We start from the raw sequence: 22,346 nt of genomic DNA, 5'->3' as shown, positions 1-22,346 counted from the left end.
TTAGTACAGAAAAATTAAAAAACTTTAAAAGTTATTACTCAATAAAGTAGGAACAGAAGAAAATATTCTTAATATGATAAAGTCTGTATGTTAAAAAACTTCAGTTAACTTTTTTACCTACAATCTAGAAGAGGATAAATGCATCTGCTTTCCTTACTAGCTGTAACTGTAAATAGCAGTCTGTGTAATTAGGCAAGAAAAATAAAAGGCATTCAAATTGGAGTGGAAAAGTAAAATTATACTTAATTATATTTATACAATAAAACAAATTTAACAAAGTTGTAGGATAAGAACAATACAAAAATTATTTGCATTTCTATACATTCAACCGACAATTCAAAAAAGAAAAAAATATCAATCCCATCTATAGTAACAGAAAATGAATATAATATTTAGGAATAAACTCAATACTTAATAAACTTAATGGAGGCAAAAGATTTACAATCTGTAAAATGTTGTTGAAAGAAACTAAGACATAAATTAAAAGGTATTGCATTTGTTTTTAAATGTAAGTTTCATTCTTATTAAGGATCATGAAACCAACAGATGAGATAATGATCGCCACTGAAAAGACTGTCATTAAAAGTTATTCGTGGGGGCCGGGGAGATGGCTCAGTGGAGTAAGCGCTTCCCTGGCAAGTGCAAGGGCCTGAGTTCAATCCCCGGTTCCGCAAAAAAAAAAAAAAAAAAGTTATTCGTGGGGAAGGTCTAAGTACCACACAGAGGCCACGGGAGAATATCAGGGTCAGCTATAGGAAGGGGAAGGAGAGAGAAAGGGGGCAAGCACTTCCTCATGGTTTCTACAGGGACGGCACGGAAAGGAGTGCAGATGAGCAACGGATCTTACAGAAATACAAAGGACCACAACAGATTACAATGGATAATAAGCCAAAAAGCTGTTGGATAAATGAATAATTTCCCAGACATAGTCAACTTACTAAGATTGTATCGGGGAAAAAAAAAGACAAGATGAATACATCAATAATAAAGAGATTAAATCAGTAATAAAAACCTCTCAAAAAAAATATCTCATCAAAGAAAAGCCAAGGATCTGGTAGTAGCTTCACTAATGAATTCCTCCAAACATGTAAAATACTACTACCTAACCACACCTCTTAAACAACAACAAAAAATTACAGCAGAAAGAATAATTAAGAACCATTCTACAAGGCCTATATTACAGCATCAAATCCAGACAAAGACAACATAAGAAAAGAGAATTACAGGTTAATAATGGGGAAATGTTAGTCTCTGTGGTATGTGGCTCTGGGCAAATTGGCTATCCAGTTGCATAAGAATAAAACAGGAGTCGTATCTCATATCTCACACATTATATACAAGTGTCAACTCAAATGTCTACTCATGTTTTTTGTCCATTTTTAAAATCTGGATTGTTTCCTTACTCTTGAGCTATGTATTTTGGATTTCAATTCCTTATCAGACGTACAGATTGCAATAGTTTTCCCTACTGCATAGGTTATTTTTTTAAAGATTTATTTACTTGATAAAGGGCTTGCTATGCAGCTCAGACTCAGTGACCCTCCTTTCTCAGCCTCCCCAGTACTGGCATTACAGGCATGCCCCACCACACCCAGTTTCAGTGGTAGACACACCATGTAGTACTGGGGATAAAACCTGGGTCCTTGCACTTACCAAGCAGGTGCTTAGACTGCTGAGCTATCTCTCCAGTCCTTTTTACTCTATTAATTGCCTCCTTTTCTGTACAGGATATTCTTAGTTGGCTCAATTGTCTATTGTTGGTTTGGTTGCATGAGACTTTAGGGTTAGCTCAAAACACTGACCACCCATGCCAATGTTGCGTAGTTTCCTCCAACTTTTTCTTCTAACAGTTGTATAATTTTGCGCATCACATTTGAATCTGTAATTCAGTCCATATCTGTGATCTCTCGGCTACAACAGTGGCTATAGTTCATTTAAAGTGCATTTTGAGTATACGGTGCACCTATGTCATTTGGGTTGTTTCAGGTTTAGATATTATTACTAATAATAGTTTTATTAGTTTAACAGTTTTATGCAAATCTTTTTTGCTGAATACCAGGTTATGCATATCTACCATTAATAGCTAGTGCTAAAGTTTTTCCAATAAAATTGTACAGATTTTCATATGCAATGCATGAAAATAGTTTGCTCCATATCTTCACAAATAGTTGGCAGTCTTGGCTGATTTTAGCATGTCTGCTGAGTACATAACAGTGTCTTATTGTACACATTTCTCAGTTGCCAATTTGTTTATGCTGGAAACTACATTTCCTAGACAATTCTTGCCTGATTTATAGAGTAGTGCTGCCACTGACAAAGGAAATCATGAAAAGGACATTATTAATGATTACCAAGAGGAGATAAAATGGAGAAATGAGTGGTATTGATGCTATAGCTCAAGTTATTTGTTTTGGAGATTGAAGTCAGGACCTCCCACATGGAAGGTAAATGATCTAGTACTAAGCTACATTCCCAATCACTTTTACTTTTATTTTGAGACAGGTCTTCTCTAAGTTGCTCAAGATGGTTTCAAACCAATCCTCTGCCCTTTAGCCTCCTAAGCAGGTGGAACTGCAAGCATGTCCCACCCTGTTTAGTTCACAGTTTATATTTTATGGTTCATAGTTATTGGTTATTGTCTCTAAACATTCTACATGTTACTCATTAATACCTTACAACAGGAGGTATGAGTGATTTGGAAAAGAAAAAAATTGCAGATAACATCTCAATATCACAATAGCTCTGAAAGTTAGGTATTATTAAGTCTGAAAGTTAGGTAACAAGTATTATAAATAGCTAAAAAACTTATAAGATATTCTTATAATAGAGTCAGGTATAGTGGTACACAACTGTAATTCCAGCACTTGTGAAGCTGAGGGAGGAAGTTCACTCTGAGCTGAAGGCCAGCTTGGGTTATGAGTGAGTTCAAGGTCAACCTGAACTACTTAACAAGACTCTGTCTCAAAAGATTCAAACCTGTGGTTTACCAGAGTCCCTGAAACACAACAGGTAAACAAATTAATAATTATTGAATCATTGATTAAATGGGTGACGACTGGCTTTTGAACTATAAAGTTTCTTAACTAACATATTATGCTCTGGATCAAGACTGTAAGAGATAATGTAGAAAAAAATCAGAGATCAGAAATTCATTTTTAAAAATGAGACAATCAGAGAATCTTGGAATTGTACTGTACTTAAACTTATTTAGACAGAATTCTAAGAGACCAGTTGATCATTTCTTTATTTCAGAGAGATTTTAGGACACCTTGGTATTTAAATCCTATCTAATAATCTTTGAAGCAGTCTTTTTTACAACTAGATTAAAAATATCAGGATTTTCAGTAAAATAGATTGTAGAGAATTGCCAACAGATATAAGTTCTCAGTACTTGATTGCTATTGAAACATACTATTCATCAGATTTGGTGCACAGAAACAACGTAATCCCCCATATAAATTTCCTCATGGTCTTAACATTTTCTATGGAAGCTCTATATACTATAAGAAAAGCAGGGTTACCTTTAATTGGTTTTCCTTTTCCCATACAATGGACTGAACTAAGGTAAGATGATTAATAGAAAAGATAAATGCAACTACTATAGGGATGAAAATAATAGCAATTATATAGAACACATCAATATCTTGTACTGGGTATGGAAATCTCTGAACAAAAATGTTGACACTATTAAACAGTGTTTCTGCAGCAGCGCCACTATGGTACAGAATGATGGCCTTATCCAAGGCATGCTGCACAAGCAGGAATCCTTCACTGATGTACCCTACGTGAGAAAACACAAAGGTTGCTAAGAATAATGTCTAAAAATCGTTGACATGAGCAAAGAAAAGACAATGAAAGCCATGTTCCATATAATATTTCTGTCAACACTGATAAAATTGTATCACCTAAGGACACAGTCATCTCCACGTAAGTATACTCTATGATGCTTCCACTATGATAACAGAAAATGCCTAACACATTTCTAAAGCCTTATTCCCATGTTAAGCAACTCATGACTGTATTTTAGAAGCAGACTATATAAGTAATTGTAACAAGATTCTTCTCAGAGTCTAAGTTTCAGAACAGCTATCATAGTTTTGCAACACAAATATACAATGAGTCTATCATCTGCAAATAAAGAAAACTTTACTCCCTCCTTTTCAAATGTTACAACTTTTCTGTGTCTTCCAGTAAGTTGCTGACCTCAAACTTTCAGTGACACTGTTGGTTCAGTGCCCCCACCCCAAAATAAACAAACAAAAAGGAAATGTATCTATTTTTTGATGTATATATACATGTATTTCTTGATATTAGTTTAAATATATATATATATATATATCTTTTTTGTTTGTTTTGGAAAAACATTAATCTTACAGAAAAATTCAAAAGGTAGTACAGAAACTAGTTGGATATCATGCATTTCAAAAGCAATTTATATTACTCCAAAGAAACCATAAGTATAAAAAAGACCTATACTATATCTATGATATTAGTATTTCACAAGAGGGAGGGATTAGGTGGAAAAAGTCTAAGACTTTTAGCAGGGCAAAAATGAATAAAGCCTGAGAAATATTCAATATGCCCCTCCATCAAGCTTTTATCCTACGTATTAACAATGTAATTTAAAAAAAAATGAAATTAAAAATACATAAGGGGCTGGAGAGATAGCTCAGTAGAATAAGTGCTTGTCTGGCAAGCTCAAGGTCCTGAGTTCAATCCCTGGTACTGAAAATAAATAAACAAAAAACACACAATGTAATTTCAAAACTAAGAAACACAGGTGCAATACTACCCGTGATTTGCATAAATTTATTTGTATTTTATCAGTGTTTCACCTAATATCCCTCTTTGTTTCAGGATCTCATCTACGATGTGAAACTGCATTTAGTTGTCACGCCTCCAGTCTTTTCTGATCTTTGAAAGTATTGTATTCTTTCCTTGTTTTTCACCATCTAGAGAGGTGCATCCTGGATAATGTTCCATAGTCTGCATTCGCTTGCTATTTTCTCACTAACAGATTAGGGCTATGAGCTTACCACAGAGGTAGAGACCCTTTTCATCCACTTATACCAAAGGACATGTGTATCAATATGACACCACGGTGATGTCTACTTCTATCATTTAGTTAAGGTGGTATATGTGCCACCTCTTGTTAAGTTGCTGTCTTCTCCTTTCCCTTTTCTACTCTTTGCAAAGAAGTTATTAAATACATTCATATTCAAGAAAAGGGAGTATCTACATGTTATCTGGAATTCATTTGCACCTAGTATTTATGTGTTCCTATTTATTCAATCATCTTGTTTGCATTTATTGGAATCATTAAAATTTATGCTATACTTAGGGTTAGAATCAATTACCCTTTTGGGCCTTTCAATGCTGCATTTCTTCTAGCTTTGGCCATTGGTGGTGGTTTTTTTTTTTTTTTTTTGGCGGAACCGGGGATTGAACTCAGACCCTTGTGCTTGCCAGGGAAGCCATCTCCCCGGCCCCAAGCTTTGGCCATTGGGAAGGAACTCTTTCAGGTTTACTCCTGTGTTGGTCTGAAAAAATTCAGTCCCCATTATCATGTCTTTTTTAAATATAAAAAGCATATCCTTTGCAGAACCCTAAAATGCTCCAGGATCATCTCGTACTGTCCCTACTCCAACCCAAAATCAGTCACGTCTCTTCAGAATCCTGGTTTGCTCTTTTGGAGAATGGTTTTGAGAAACCAAGACCTGATACTGAGTTGCTATGGCGTCACCACTCAAAGGCCTCCTGGTGGAGCCAAGTAATATACTGAATATTTTACAATACATGTAACCTATTGTTATGGTTTGTGTCTAGAGGCTCCTTAAAGCCTCATGTGATCATGGGACTTAGGACTTTTTTAGAGGCTGAATCTAGAGTGTAACTGATTTGAAGGGTGCTATGATTAAGGGAGGGTGATTGATTGGGCTTGCACTACCCTAATTCTGGTAGACTGGATACAATAAAAGGCAGAGAAAGGGGTTTCTTGCTTGTTGTTTTTGCTGTTTTCTGCTGACACTTTGTTGCCTCCTTGCCATGTGCCAGCTTTCCTTGGACCCACCCGATTATGGGCTGAAACCTCTACAAACTGTGAGCTAAGTAAATGTTTCCCCTTTAACTTTGGGTGTCAGGTATTTTTGTCTCAGCAAAGAGAAAAGTCACACACACACACACACACACACACACACACACACACATTCTGTATCATTTTTTATAAAATAAAGTTCAGTTCATACTGACTTTTCCAAGTCAGAACCATAGTGATGGAGAACAGTAGAATTTAAAATTAATCAATATGATTTCTATGTTTACTTGTGAGTCTGTCCCAGGCCTAGGCCCCTTGTCTGGAGATGGGCAATGGATTTATAGTAAGTGAACCTCTAGGAGTTGCTTGTCTGAGCTGAGGCCTATAGTGGTCTGTGATGCTGTGAAGCTTCATGGGACAAGATAAGGCTACAGCTGAGAACACCTTGCTCCAAAATCAACTAAGAGAATGTAGCTGCAGGCAACACTCTCTGGCAATAAATGTCAACCTAGAGATAAGGTAGTTCTCCTGATTTACCTAATTTACTACTTGGAAAAATATCTGAACTGACTTTTGAGGTCCTGCTCAGATTCTTATACTTTCTTCAGAATTCCCCACCTGTTTGAAAGCCAAATAAACATGGGCCACCCAGAGTTCTCTGTCTCAGACCACAGATAATCTTGAATTCTGCTAGAGGAATTCTTTTGGAGCTCTAAAATCATACCACATGTCTCTTTCAGTTAAACCTTGGCCATTCACTTTTTTTAGGATGCTGTGGGCCTGATTCCAATCTTGACACCACACAGTTCATATTTTAACCTTTACTATTTGTTCATTTGTGAATTCTTTTTATGACACTGAGAAAATCCTAAACTATCTCTAATAAAGAAGTTAACCAACAAGAGTATAGTATTTATACATTTTTGTCTTTAGTCTTATAATATTCATTCAAAATAGTTCTCCAACATTACTTAGGTCAGCTTCACATATCCCTACTACATTTAGTGAAGTGTATGGATTACTTTGTCATGGTCTGCGCTCTATGCTCACTCTTAGATATCCTGGTCTGTTATTTATTTTAAATTTGAATACAGTAGTTCACTAAAGAGTTTTGAATAATGTGCAGTGTCATGGATGCACCATTTTAGTCCCACAGAGAATAGCGCCTCTACTGCCAGTTCTTCAATGTTGTCTCTGTATAATCAATCCCTTCTCTATTGGCTCTGTCAGCCACTGAATTGTTTTCAGTTCCAGTAGTTTTGTTTTTTAAAAATGCCATATAGATGAAGGCATATATAAATATCTATGTAAGTGTGACTTCTTCAGGGTATATTCATGTTTTTTTTTTTAAGCAGGGAAAAAATATATATATGTAGAATTAGCCAGCTGGACTCAGTTTAGATGATCTCAATTTTGTTGGCAACACCCAATGCATCATAATGGGGAGCCAGTTGAACATATGCCTTCTTCTCTCCATCAGGCCTGATTAGGGTATTGACCTTGGCAACATCAATGTCACACAGCTTCTTTACAGCTTGTTTCATTTGGTGTTTCTTTGCTTTGACACCCATAATGAACATGAGTGTGTTGTCCTCGATCTTTTTCATGGCTGACTCATGTCAGGGGAAACTTGAGGATGGCATAGTGGTCTCCTGGGGGCGCTCTTCTGAGGGTATTTGGGCTGCCTCTGGAGCTGCAGTGTCTTGGGACGGTAGAAGGTAGGTGACATTCATATCTTCTTTTTGGGTCTGTGGATGCCTTTCAGCACGGCCTTCTTGGTCTTTAAAGCTTTTGCTTTGGCTTCAGCTTTGGGAGGGGCAGGGGTTTCCTTCTTTGCCTTCAGCGCCATCTTGGCAAAAAGGCCTTATTCATGTTGTTGCATGAATCAATAGCTTAGTCCTTATTACACTGGGGTATCATCACATGGTGCAGACAAATCAAAGTTTGTTTACCCACTAAAATGCTATGGAGGAAAACTTAGTTGCTTTCATCTTTTGGTAACTATGAATAGGTATCAGTACATATTCAGGTTTTCATTTGAACAGATGTTTTCAATCCACTCAGGCAAATACCTAGAAATGATAATGTTGGGTTCCATTGTTATAGTTACAGAAGTTCTTATTTGGATGTATTTCATATTTCCATGTTATATAGAATTGTTTTAATAAAATTGCATGTATAATTATGATATATAATGTATACATTATGCATATTGTTGATATATAAAGCACCCATGCATATATGTGTGTATATATATCAGCATTCTCTGGGGTTTAATTGAACACATTTAAAATTGAGTTTTTGTTATATTATGTATTTTAGGGAAGGGTCTACAGGGTGTTCAGGATCTACTAGATAGGATTCATAGTGATCCACTTGTTTACAGCCTCCAAAGAGCTGGCATTACAGGCATGTGCCACCAGGCCCAGTCTCAATTGCCATCTCAGCACACCTTGGGCACAGGGCCAGCACTGCAGGCCTTGGGATGGAACCCCTGGCCCCTGTGCCTGCTTGCAGGCACTTTAATCCACTGAGCTACTTGGCTGGCCCATTGTACTATTATTTATGCATCTGTTTCAAAACTTTCTTGAGGGCTACCTTAAGAAATACATTCTTTTAAAACAGTATCTCATTCTAGGGAAGCGCTTGTTCCACTGAGCCATCTCCCCGGCCCCCTAATATCTCATTCTATCATTTAAAAAATTTTTATATTACGCATGTCCACAACACACTAGAACTTTGTGCGATATCCTGTCCTCAAACTGTTAGACATGCTGGTCATTTATTTGCCATTCCAGTATTTATCTTATGTTTTACTCTTAGTACTTCTTTGCTATCATGAAAACTTTTTCTTAGTTCGTGTTTTGAAACATTTAATTTTTAATTAATTAGTATTTAATTTTCTGAATATTGCTTAATCTTAATTTTTGTTCAAAGATTTATATTATATCTTTGACTTACAATTTATTTAAAAGACATCATATGATATCTTCTCCTAGTATTAGAAACTTTAAAAAGTATAATTCCATTTTCTGTTGACTTTATATTACTTCTTTCCTGTCTTTTATACACACATACACACACATATATTAAAAAAATGTGTATAACCCAACATAAGATTGGTACTGTTTCATAGAAACCTGCAATGACCTTTAAATAAGGGTTCATCTAATATATCTTTTATATAGTCCTGCATAACTATCATATTGAGAGCTCTTTATTGTTCATCCAGGAGCATACTGCAACTTCTCTTGCTTTTTGATGCTCTTTGTTATTTCTTATATGCTACTTCTGGAGGTATTAAAATATTTCAAGTTTGTATAACTAGAAAATCTTACTTTTAGTTTTCAAAGGTATGTTTGCTAAGTATAAAATGCAAAGAAGACAGATCTTTTCTTTCAGTCCTTTAATTAGTCTAGTTTTTTACACACTTGGTCGTTTTTTTTCTTTCTAATGTGGAATAAGGTGCTATTTAATTTTTTTCTTCCATAGCTAATATTTTTATGTATATGCTTGAATAATTTTTTTCTTTACAATAAGTTTTGGACAATTTCATTTTTGTGTATCTTGGTATGATTTAAATTTCTTGTTCAAAAGGTTCATTTTTCGTGAAAATATGGTATTATAAGTTGAACTAAATTCAGAAATTTTAAATCTTTAAATATTTATTCCCTACTCCTGTCTACTTTGAGAATTCTAATTATATAAGTTTCTTGGTTTTGACAGTGAAAAAAAATAAAATAAAAAATAAAAAATTTTTAAAAAATCATTTAATTATTTATTTGGTACAGGTCTTGCTATGCAGCTTGGACTTGTAGTAATCCTCCTGTCTCAGTCTCCCCAGTGCTGGGATTACAGGTGTTTGCCACCATGCCTGGTTTTGGTGGTCAGGTTGCAGCTGGGACTGGCATAGCATGTGGCACTGGGGTAGAACCCAGGTCCTGGTGCTTGCCAGGCAGGTACCTAGACCACTGTCTCTCATTCTATCTTGCACTAATATTACACTTTACACATAAAGTACAGATCTTGTTTTAAGAGTCTTGGAGATTGGCCACATAGTGATTTACTAGAACTTATGGGACTCGGCACACAGCTGTACACAAGACTAAGTTTTATTACAGCAAAAAGATGCATACTAGGATCATCAGAAAAGAAGAGACGAGTGGTCTCTGGGAAAATCTGTACCTATATGCTTTCCTCCCATAACGAAGCACAATGAGAATGAATGGAAACTGCAGTTACACATAGACAATACAGCACCCAAGGATTTTAGTGGCTGGCCATACAGGCATCCCATGTATCAAAATTTGAGACTTCTTAAAAGAAAGAAGATGTTTAGGATAAAGCACACTCTTTGGAAAAATAGACTGGACATAATTAGATACCCTTTACCAGTTATGAAATTTGTTTTGCAGCAAGTTTCCAAATGCCAGCACTGAGACATACCCTTGCAAAGATGGCAATCTTAACCATACTATGTTAACTTTTTCCTGACAAGATATCATGACACTCATTCTCATACTTTGGGTTATTGTTATATTACATTTAACATATCCTTACTCAAAATAAATACTATTGCTTGTCACAGTTACATTTTGGCAAGATTAAAGTGTACTAAGAACTACATTTTACCTGGGTTTATTCTATTGCTTTTCATTTCTCTCTCAATTTTCTTTCCTGTATCATATCCTTTCTCCTTGAAAGACTTTCTTAGCATTTATATAGCATAGTCTCTTAGCAATAATTTAGTCTTTTCTTTGTTAATTTTAACTTGAGTAAAATCTGCATTCCTCCTTTATTTTGGTGGGATGTTTTTACTGGATGAACAGATTTTTGGGGTAACGGATTTTGTTTGTTTAACCACATTTTAAACATGTGACTGTTTCTTTTTGCTGACATGCTCTCCCATGAGAAGCAAGCTAGGATTTTCCCCTTGTTCTTCTGCAAGAAGGTGTCTTTCTTTAGCTCAACACAGCTGATCCCAATGTTTGCTGTTTCCAAATGATTTTATTCAGTTTTAATAGGAAATGCCTAGGTGGGGTGCTCTGTTGGTTTGCTTTTGTTTTATCCTGCCTGATGTTCTCTGAGCTGTTTTTTTTTTGGGGGGGGTTTAAATTTGTGATTTTTGTGTTTGTTAATTTTGGGAAATTCTCAGTCATTATTTCTTCAACAAAGCTTCACTGCATTCTTCTACTTTTCCTTCTGGGATTTCAATTTGATGTATCCATTTTTTTTTTTAATGTACTTGGTACATGGTTTTACTACACAGCTTGCACTTGCAGTGATCCTCCTGTTTTCAGCCTCCCCAGCACTGGGATTACAGGTGCGCGACATCACGCCCAGTCACAGTGGCTGGCTCAGCATGCACAGGGGTGGGGCCTGGGATCAATCTCCAGGCCCTGTGCTTGCCTAAGGAGGCACTTATCTGCTAAGCTGTCTTGCCAACCCTATGTATCCATTTTTTAAACTGTGTTTCTTCGTGAAGCTTTGCTGTCAGTGGTTATTCTAGGTGCTACATGATATACAAATAATTTTTCAGTGTATTTCTGAGCAGAGTAGACAAAGTTAACTCATTTTATTCCATTTAATGTCCCTTACTGGGTTATAACTTATAAAATAACTGCCAAATAATTTCTCTCTCTTTGGCATGGTGGTGTACTCTTGTAAAATATATATTTAAAAAAACACAATCATCAGTATTAACATTTTAGTTTCAATCATCAAACATAATTTTAGAAAACTCAAGAGAAGGCAAACTTATTGCACTTAGCCTATTTTTTACTTAACAAGTTCTTCCTTTCTTCCTTATTTTGCAGATTCTTTTTCAAAAATAATTTCTGTTTAGAGAATTCCCTCTAGCTATAGTCTTCATGTGTCCTACTAGCAACAAATTTTAATAGTTTTTCTTCATCTATTTCTTATTTTTCTGAAGGATACTTTTTGTTTGGTATAAGGTTATGGATTGGCAGTTATTTTTTTCAGCACTGGAGAACTATTTTGCAATTTCCTTTGACATTCATGATTTCTTATGAGAAATGATCTGTCATTCACTCTGTTTTCCCCATAAATAAGATGCTTTTCTTTGGGCATTTTGAATATTTTTCTTTGTCTTTAGTTTTGACATGTTTATTACTGGTGTACTGTGGCATGGATTTATCTGGGTGTTTCCTTTTGGGGGAATCCATTTGTTGGAATTATTCTTGTCAGTTTTTTAAAAATTTTACTGAGAAAAAAATAGCAATGACACAGTTTCAAAACAAATTAGTAAGACAGTTTCAATAATTAATACATTGCATATTGTCGTATTCGTAGTGGTTATTCATAGTACAAGATGCAGACATGATATCCTGTCCAAACACTATTAGTACAAATCTTTCTTTTCATTGAATTAAGAAAGTAGCTGTATATTTATCCTATTTTGTATATACAGATACAAAATGGTCCTTCATTTGTATCCCCTTTTTTTGTTTAGCTTTGTCAGAGATGATTATTCCATTGCTATTTAAATATTGTAGGTGTGTAAATTCCGCAAAATAATCCAATATAGTCCAGCAGTCCATAATAGTAGTGGGTTATCTGTAGGACTGGCAATGTCAGCAGTTGTTGACTTCAGCCTTTTTTCACCCCTGCAATTTGCTTTTATTCATATAAAAATGTAATTGACATTTTTGTTGCTATCTAAATGCTATTTCATAGTATAAATATGTCATAATTTATTTAGCATTCTCATTCTCTTATTAGACAATTTAGTTGTTTCAAGTTTGAGTTAATACCAAGAAACCACAATAAATGTCATTTTCCATATATCCTTATATTGATGTTTATAAATCAGTCAGAAGTGTGGTTATTGGAGCACATATACTACTAGTTTTCAAAGACCAAAGGCTACTGCCTTTTTGGGAGAGCTTTGTCACCATCTGTATCGGTTAGTGTTTTACTAGAGAGAGAGAGACAACCCAAAATACAGAAATGTGTAAGAATTTACACGATTGGCTTATGATGGCCATCCAGAGTCAGATGGGGAAGAGTGCAGAGGATGTCTGCCCTCTGGAGACTGAAAGTCTGGAGTTCACTGAAATATCTCATACAAGTCTATACCAGGAAGCTGAGGGGTCTGTGAAGGACAGCTAAAGAATCTACACTGGAAGCCTTGAGGTTCATATTACAGAAGCTGAAGAGTCTGCACTGGAAGGCAGGAGATGACATCCAAGTCAAAAGTGAAGACTGGAGCTCCTCAGAAGAGCAGAAGCAGCAGTGTCCTTCCTCATTTCTTTTTATATGGTCTAGATGGTTGACTTAAGCCTTTCACAGCTCAGCATATTAATATGGCTTTACTTTTTGTACCTCGTTTTTATATTTTTCTGCAGGATGGTTAAGACCAAGATAAAGCAAGACCTGTACAACAAGAAATGTAACTTCTGTATCTGACAAGGTCAGTCAAATCCCCTCAGGATTTACTCTGAAACTCTGTACCGCAGTTTGTAGATCCTTTGTCAGTGTCAGCCATATAGATGAGGCCACTTGCTCTCTGTGAAAGCCTGAGAGAATGTTTTCTCTCCATGTGACTCTCCTTAGACACACAGGAAAGGGTATAGCACTCACACCCATAATCCCAGCATTGGATCATGAATTAATCACAAATTTTAGAAATAGGCCTCAGTGATTACATGAGGCTTTGGGGAGATATCTAGACACAAACCATAATAAAAGGAAACAGACTGGCAGAATGGAACGAGAAACAAGATCCAACCATATGCTGCATTTAAGAAACACATTTAGCCTGTAATCCCAGCACTTGGGAGGCTAAAACAGGAGGATCACTGTGAGTCCAATCTGCATAGTGAGACCCTGTAGACCCTGCACACTCTGTATCAAATACATAAAGAAAAGAAAAAAGAAACACATTTAACCCAAAAAAGAAATCATAGACTAAATGTTAAAGGGTAAAAAACAATTCTCCATGCCACAGAAATCCAGAAAAATAGCTACATACTGAGCCAGCAGCTGAGAATCTAACTCATAATTTATATTGTAGAAAAATAGAATTATCTCCTCTTTATTTTGCTGTATTGTAATCATTTTAATAAAATGAATAACTGCCAGGATTTCTTGACAGATTTAAAATAAAAGTTAACTTCTATACAAAAAAAAATAGCTACATAACTACTCTGTTTACAGACATTGTGAACTTCAAGTCAAGACTAGTCAAAAGAGATAAAGAAGATCACTACATATTTGTTAAGGAAAAATACCAAGAGCTTTCTCTTGTAAATATTATTATAATCATATTTATATACCAAAAACTGATATACCCAACTACATAAAACAAATATTACCACACATGAAAAACCAAAGCACTAACACAATTATAGTGGGGGACCTTAATACTGTACTCTCACAAATAGATTAACTAGACAAAAAAATCAACAAAGAAATATCAAAATTATCTAAGCCTGTAAACAAATGGACTTAGGAGATATCTGCAAAGCCTCAGAATAAACAGTCTCAGCTGCACATGGGGAGTTCTCCAAAACAGACCATATTATTGAACAAAACATCCTTATATAAATGTAGAGGAACTGAAATAATCCCATGCATATTATCTGACCCTAAGGCAATAAAACTGGAAATCAATGATAAAGGAAATCACAAAAACTAAATAAACATATGGAAATTAAATAATACCATTCTGAACAACCAATGGGTCATATTGGAAATTAAAAACAAAATTAAACAGTTGATATACAATTAAATGATGCCAATACGCCATACTGATACTTATGGAATGCAATGAAAGTAGTCCTGAAAAAATCCTTAATAAGATAGTGGCAAATGCAGATTCATTCCAGGAATGCAGGGATGGTTCAACATATATAAATCAATAGATGTAATACACCATATTAACAGAACCAAAGACAAAAGCTACATGATCATCTCAATAAATGCAGAGAAAACACTGGACCAAGTCCAACACCCATTAAGGATTTAAAAAAAGCCTACAGAAAATTGGAATAGATGATCTTTATTTCAATCTGATAAAAGCCATCTATGACAAGCCAACAACTCACATCTTATTAAATGGTCAGAATCTGAAAGCTTTCATTCTAAAATCAGGAACTAAACAAGGATGTCCACTATCAGCACTCCTATTCAATACAGATCTGGATACATTAGTCACAGCAATTAGACAAGAGAAAAAAAAATAAAGGGAGTAAGGATAGGAAACGAAGTTCAATTATTTTTATTTGCAGATGACACAATATTCTACATAGAAGACCCTCAAAACTACCAAAAGACGTGTAGTATAGCTGGATACCAAGCCAATACTTAAAAAGCAATATCATTCCTGTACACAAGCAACAAAGAGAGAGAGAGAGAGAGAGAGAGAGAGAGAGAGAGAGAGAGAGAGACAGACAGACAGACAGACAGAGGGAGAAAGGGGGGAAAGAGAGGGAGAGGGAGAGGGAGAAGAGGGAGCCGGAGAGAGAGAACCACAACCTTTAAAATAGTATTCAAACAGGAAGAACCAACATAGTGGAAATGACCTAACTCCCAAAACTGTTATACATATCTAAGTCAACCCCAACTAAAATACAATTAGCATTTCTCACAGATCTAGAAGAAATACTCCTAAAATTCATGTGAAACCAGAAGAGGCCTAGAATAGCAAAAGCAGTCCTAGGCAGCAAGGGAAAGGCAGGAGGCACCACAATCCCTAACTTGAAACTATACTACAAAGCTACTATGATAAAATCAGCGAGTTACTGGCAGAAAAGGACCTGAGGATTAATGAAACAGATTAGAAGATACAGATACAGCTACAAACACATTCAGTCACCTTATCTTTTAGTAAGAGGCCAAATATGTTCACTGGAAGAAAGCCTCTTTAATACTTCATTTTTAGTGTTATTCCACAAAAGAATTATTCCAAAATAAGTTGGAAATTTTAAAAAAAAACCCACCTTCTAAGAGATGGCCTGCTTTAAAGGACATTTGGCTTCACTGGGGCAAAGCTGATCTCTAAGCATAGGGTCCCCTTGCAGTTATGCAGGAAGTCTAGACTGTACTCCAATATTCTTAAGCAATAAGATACTAATTCATTATTATTTATTTATTTAAATGCCCTGGTGACTAAGGAATATTATTAATGTTTTCAGTAGTGGCATGGAGTAACATTGTATATATAAACTCAATGTGCTCTGTACTGTTTTGACAACACAGGGAAAACTCAATGTATAGACCCTGGACATAGACTGCATTTGTTTAAGCACCAATTTCAGTGCTTAAAAGTTATTTAACTTTTAGCACAGTTTTCATCATTTCTCAGAACTTTAGGTACTTTACTTGAAAAGCTGATACAAAAAAACCTATCTTGTAGCAGTTTAGAGTCAGACTGTGTACTAAAAGATTATCTCTTATTAACAGAGAAGGAAAGAAATAAGGTTTAAAATGGATCTAATTTCAGAAATACTGTCTTTGTTTTATACAGTAGGGTTATATTAAGGAAAAGAGTAGGTCATTCCACAATGAAAAATATGGCTTAGATAAATTGTTATTAATATACTCATTCTAAATTTTACATTATTTACATATTTAAGTTTGTATGTACACATTTTTGGCTTCATATGCAGAGGGTTAATTATATTGTTTATGCCCTCAATTTATATACCTTAATTCATTTTATTTATTCATTCTCTTATGTCTCTATTTCTCTTGCCCCTGCTTTCTCCTTCCCTTTGGCAAACACTTTACTGTGTTTCATGAGTGTCTCTATGGTTTTGTGTTCTCCTAGAATGTGCACTGGTATTTGGTTTGAGTTAGTTTTTATTCATGTAAATGAAACTCAGTTATCCATTTCAGTCAATTGATTTTGTTAAGGGTTAACAGAATTCTGTGCCTTAACTGTGGGATATTATTTTTAAAAACTTTGTGCTTCCTGTTATCTACTCTAAGACATATATTCTCCCTCTTGGCTCAAGGCTGTTCAACAATAAATAACTGTTTCTTGTTAAGGTAGCAAACTCCCTCCCTAACCATCACCCTAAGATGTATCTTGTAAAATATACACTTATCACTAAGCTATAAAATATCTTTAGTTACAAACAGTTTGCAGCTGTGTCAAATGAATGTAGACTTCTGTTGTTCTGTGCTAGATAACAAATTCGCTTACCAAACTGGATGTGATTTCTGTTAAAAAAACGCCCTGCTACCTTCGTTTGACTGCCGATGAGTCTTCTGCGTGAGAAGTGACTGACAGACCTGAGCTCAGTAATTAAAGGCTCTATTCAAATTTCTATCTGGCTGATCTGGTTCCTATGCTCAGTGACCCATAACAGTTTGTCTGTAAGATGCAGCTACACATACATCTAATCCACTCTTTCTAATTAGACGCCCTAACAGTTGTTCAGATGACTAATGGTGATTGTTTTTAATGATTGCACAATGTTCTCTCAAATTATATTTTTAATTTTTTTTTACAATCTTAAAAAATTATTTATTTATTTATTTATGTGTGTGTGTGTGTGTGTGTGTGTGTGGCCAGCTCAGTCCACCAGGGGGCGGGGCTGGCTGGCATGTGGTACTGGGGGATTGAACTGCGGTCCCTGTGCTTTGCTAAGCTTGTTCTAAGTAGGTGCTTTAGACCACTAAGCCATCTTACCAGCCCCTATATTTTTAATTTTTAAAAAAATTTTATTTTATAGAAAAAAGATAAAACAAAATTTCTTAACAAAAATGGGAGAATTACAATAGTTACATTACATGTTGTTATCTTTAAAGTAGTGGTACAGGGTAGAAGATATAGTCATTGGAATTTCTCCAGTCGGTATTAGCACAAACTCTCCTTTTTAATGAACTAAGAGACACTAGTAGTATAACCGACTTGCATTTTTTCCCTTTTCCCTACTATACTTTCCCCTTTCACCCATCCTAGTTCCTTTTATGTTTTACATTTTTATTATGCGTTCATCATACTTAGATGTAGGTAATTCCAAAAGCTTAAGAATTATGCTAGCTGGGTGAGGTGGTGCATGCCTGTAATCCTAACTCTTGGGAGGCTAAGAAAGGATCACTGTGAATTTGAGGCCCGTTTGGGCTACATACTGAGCTCAAGCCCAGCCTGAACGACATGATGCTAAATTGGTCATAATTTGTTCTTTTGCTGAATCATTCTTAGCATAATTTTTCAAAACGGTAAAAGGAAAGGCACACATTAAGGATTTGAATGTAATCTTATGTGATAAATTTTAGGTTTAAAATGACTATAATTGTATTAAAATTATTCATCAATCCAACAGAATAACATACAGTTATAGTTAATACAATTAACACCAATTAGAATACTCCTGGGTACTAGTTGTTCAGTATCTGTAAATGTGTATAGAAGTAACTAAGAGTTAAAAATTCACAAATAAATCTACTTAAAAATAGACACACAATGATAATGACCTGGAAAGGATACAATATGGTAAAAATATATTGCTGAAAGGGAATTTTTTTCTATGGACTTTTGGACAATGAAAGCTTCAAAAAAAAATCCAACAACAGTTAAAAATAAACAGCTTTGGGGCCGGGGAGGTGGCTCAGTGGAATAAGTGCTTCCTTGGCAAGCACAAGGGTCTGAGTTCAATCCCCGGTTCCACCAAAAAAACCCAAAAACAAACAAACAAAAAAACCCCAGCTTTTATACAGGTTGAAAAAACATGAGTCTTTAACCTTACTATACAAAAGGACTTCAAAATAAACAGTTAAAAATCTACTTACCAGGACTGCCCCCATCTAACTCTTTGAAATTTCTGGGTTCCAAAGAAAAAAGAGGAAAGAGAGAATCTGTGAACCAGCCATCTGATTCAGAATTACTCATCTGCGTTTTGTTCTTCTTGAAGTAACTAAAACGCAAATAATATTTTACCTACAAGAAGCAATAAAAAATATTCATAAAGCAAATCAACAATTAGGCAAAAATCAGGAACTAAAGGAAGTTAAATGTCATTGGGAATATGATTCTGAGAACAGACTGACCAGCCTCAACAAAGACTGGCCCAACATGAAGCACGAGCACGCTGGGCCCCTCCACCTTTGACTCCCCTAAATCCTCCCCTCTTAAGCTCATTCTCTTAGTCACTTTCTTGTCTCTGGTACAAAAATACCAGCAAAATTGCAAATTGGTGGCTGGGGGGAAAGCTCAGTAGAATAAGCACTTGCCTGGCAAGTGCAAGGGCCTGAGTTCAATTCCCGATTCTAGAAAAAATAAATAAATAAAATAAAATAAAATATATAGATACAAACATATATATATATATATATATATATATATATATATATTCACAACTGAAGGATGGGAGGTTGATTTGAGCTCATGCTTTAATCTGTTACTGACTGCACCAGAGGGGCCTGGTGCAAAGGCTGCTTGTGTTAGGACAGCCAGGGAGGGACACACACCCTTCCAGTTCTGCTGCCCGCTGAGCCACTGCTTCTGACCAGACTCGTCTCCCCTCAGCAAGTCAGCTATAGCAGCTCTATCCAATCATGTTCCCCAGTCCAACCTCTGAACCTCCCTGGGGACATCCGACATTATCACTCAAAGTATCAACAACACTTGGATATATGTGTGGGTCTGTAGAAGAGAAACACTGGCAACTTTGTACATGGTTGTAAATGTATTTTTCCCTAGACAGACAGCTGTACACATGCTGAAATGAAGTATTCCAAATGACATTATGAATTTCTCTTCCCATTATGTAAGCCAACAGTTCTTTTTTTTTTTTTTTTTTTTTTTTTTTTTTTTTTTGTGGTACTGGAGATTGCACTTGCCAGGCAAGCACTTATTCTACTGAGCTATCTCTTTGGCCCTTAAGCCAAGTGTTTGAAAAGGAAAAATTTCTTCCTCCCCTGAGAGTGATTCTTACAACAAATGGAAGAATCTTATGAGTACAGAGGAGAATGTGATAAGATGCAAATGCGAACCACTGCATAATATAATTATTTATTGAGGAATAATACTACTTCTGGAGAACCAAATAACACTTCCAGGTAAATTACTCTCAAACAAGTGGACCAAAAGTTACTAAAGGTCAGAAGGGTCAAACTATAGAGAAATCAGTAAGATGAGCAGGAGTGGGCAGAAGTATAGGTGTTAGTGAGACTCCATCTATTCAATTACCATCTATTCAATTCCTACAGATGAAATCTGTAGGAATTTATGGCATGCTCACAGCCCCTGATCTTCAAGGAGCTCAGATCCTAGTTAAGGAAAACATAAATACTCACATTAAGTGCAAATTCAGTGATGGAGAAATGTTTATGGGAGAATTAAAAGAGAGCACTGTGCATGGTTAGAAGAGACAATACAGAATTGTCTTAATTGTAAAGGGTAAGAAGGCTAGGGAGATGGAGACTATCCAAAGGCAGACAAGGGGAAGTCTGAAATTATACCAACACCCTTTTGACTAGGTCTAAAATACACTGCTAAACCTACATCGGCACTGGTTCACACTGTGTCTGAAACCTGAGGACGCTGACACAGAAAAGTAGTTAAGCTGTGTCAGGACACAGCGAAGAGATACTCATATCTCTACTTACCACACAGTGGTCTTCCATACTTTTCCAACTGAAAACCATCTGCATCTCTACTTTGGGCATTTCCCTCAACATTAGAAACACTAAGTTCAGAACACTATTTTTCCTTCTTGAGCATTATTATTACCAGAGCTTCCTCAGTATTTTCAGTATTTGGACACGTCCTAAGTGTGGCTTACCCTGCCTAAGCCTTAAGAGTTATTTTTGAATCTAGAATTAGAAGAAAAATTATGAGGTTCATTCAAACATAGCAAACTTTTCATGTTGCGTTCCCTGTTAGTGGGAGATGCATCAGCTGTATCACACCAGGGAATGCATCATCTGCAGGGCTGAGACAGGAGCAATGTCAGAGAGAGTAGCAGAGTTAGTGTCCTTCATTATCAGTGCTTCCTGTGAAGATCTCATAGCTTCATCAAGGAAAGCACAAAGCACAGATTGAAGCTAGCTAAATGGATATTGAAGTTAGATTTGGATTCAAGCCTCTGCCATGTACAAGCAACATGATCTTGGGCAAGTCAGATTCTTTACTAATTAAAATAATGACACCTCTACTTCATTAAGTACCATTATGAAGTTTCTACATAAAATTTTCTTACGTTCAGTGGAAGAGCATCATCGCTATTTTGGAAGTCATGGTCAAAAACAATAGCAGCCAGAACCTTTTCAGAGTTATTAATTTGCTTAACATAAGTCTCAAAATCTCTTTCTGAAGAAAAGCCTACAACTGTGGAAACAGAAAGAAAAATCTAATTTGTGGGCTGATCACATAAAGGAAAAATGTGTTAGCACTTCCTATCTGTAAACTGGCAAACGACATGGACAAATGGCTATAAATATTATAAATGCAAAAACACTGTTTTGTAAACACTGGCACAATATATCAACAGATATTTAGAGTGGATAGAGATTTTTACTTTTAAAATTTTAATTCCAAGTTTAAAGTAATAAAATATATATTAAAGGAAGAAGTTAAGGAATAAAGGATTCTCCAGTGTTTTAAAATATCCATTTTGTGACCAATAAATACATGAAAAACACTTATCACTGCTGGCCATCAGAGCATGCAAATTAAAACTATACTGAGATACCATCTTACTGCAGGAAGAATGACTATCAACAAAAAATACAATAACAAATACTGGTGAGGCTGTGGGGGGAAAAGGAACAAATCTACAGTATTGGTAAGGAATGTAAGCTAATTCAACCACTACAGAACTAAGTGTGGATAGTTCTCAAAAAACTAAAAAGAGAAATTTATTTGATACAGATACCTGGATATCTTCCTAAAAGAGTTAAAATCATATTACAAGGATATATGTCTACTCATGTATATAGCAACACAATTTATAATAGCTAGATTTTGGAACAATACATATATTTATTTTTGGCGGAACCGGGGATTAAACTCAGGCCCTTGTGCTTGCCAGGTGAGCGCTTATTCTACTGAGCCATCTCCCCGGCCCCAATACATATATTTATACACAGATAAATGTTTAAAGAAAATGTGGTATCTATACACAGTGGAGTACTGCAATGCCATAAAGAAAGATAAACTTGAGGCATTCATGGATAAATGGGTGTAACCAGACAACACTTATTTGAAATGAGTCACACAAACTCAGATATTCATGGTTTCTTTTTTTTTTCTAGAATAGTGCACATATTTTAATTTTTTTTAATATTTTATTTATTTATTTTGACATCAGTTATTTTTATTTTAAAGAAAGAAAAAAAA

General features: G+C 35.5%; 1 protein-coding gene across 1 annotated transcript in view; it reads right to left on the bottom strand.

The window, feature by feature from the left end:
* Window positions 1-22,346, bottom strand: part of LOC101576393 (ATP-binding cassette sub-family A member 3-like) — a 144,299-nt gene that overhangs the window by 112,757 nt on the left and 9,196 nt on the right. Inside the window, exons 3-5 of the mRNA XM_004623112.2 lie at window positions 21,208-21,335; window positions 18,797-18,944; window positions 3,522-3,781 (exon numbers count right to left, since the gene is read on the bottom strand). Coding sequence (XP_004623169.1) covers window positions 3,522-3,781; window positions 18,797-18,944; window positions 21,208-21,335 — 536 coding nt within the window. The remainder of the gene's footprint in view (window positions 1-3,521; window positions 3,782-18,796; window positions 18,945-21,207; window positions 21,336-22,346) is intronic.

Source organism: Octodon degus, unplaced genomic scaffold, assembly GCF_000260255.1.
Source record: "Octodon degus isolate 3935 unplaced genomic scaffold, OctDeg1.0 scaffold00001, whole genome shotgun sequence".
NCBI classification, from domain to species: domain Eukaryota; kingdom Metazoa; phylum Chordata; class Mammalia; order Rodentia; family Octodontidae; genus Octodon; species Octodon degus.
This window is presented reverse-complemented; position numbering and strand designations above follow the sequence as displayed.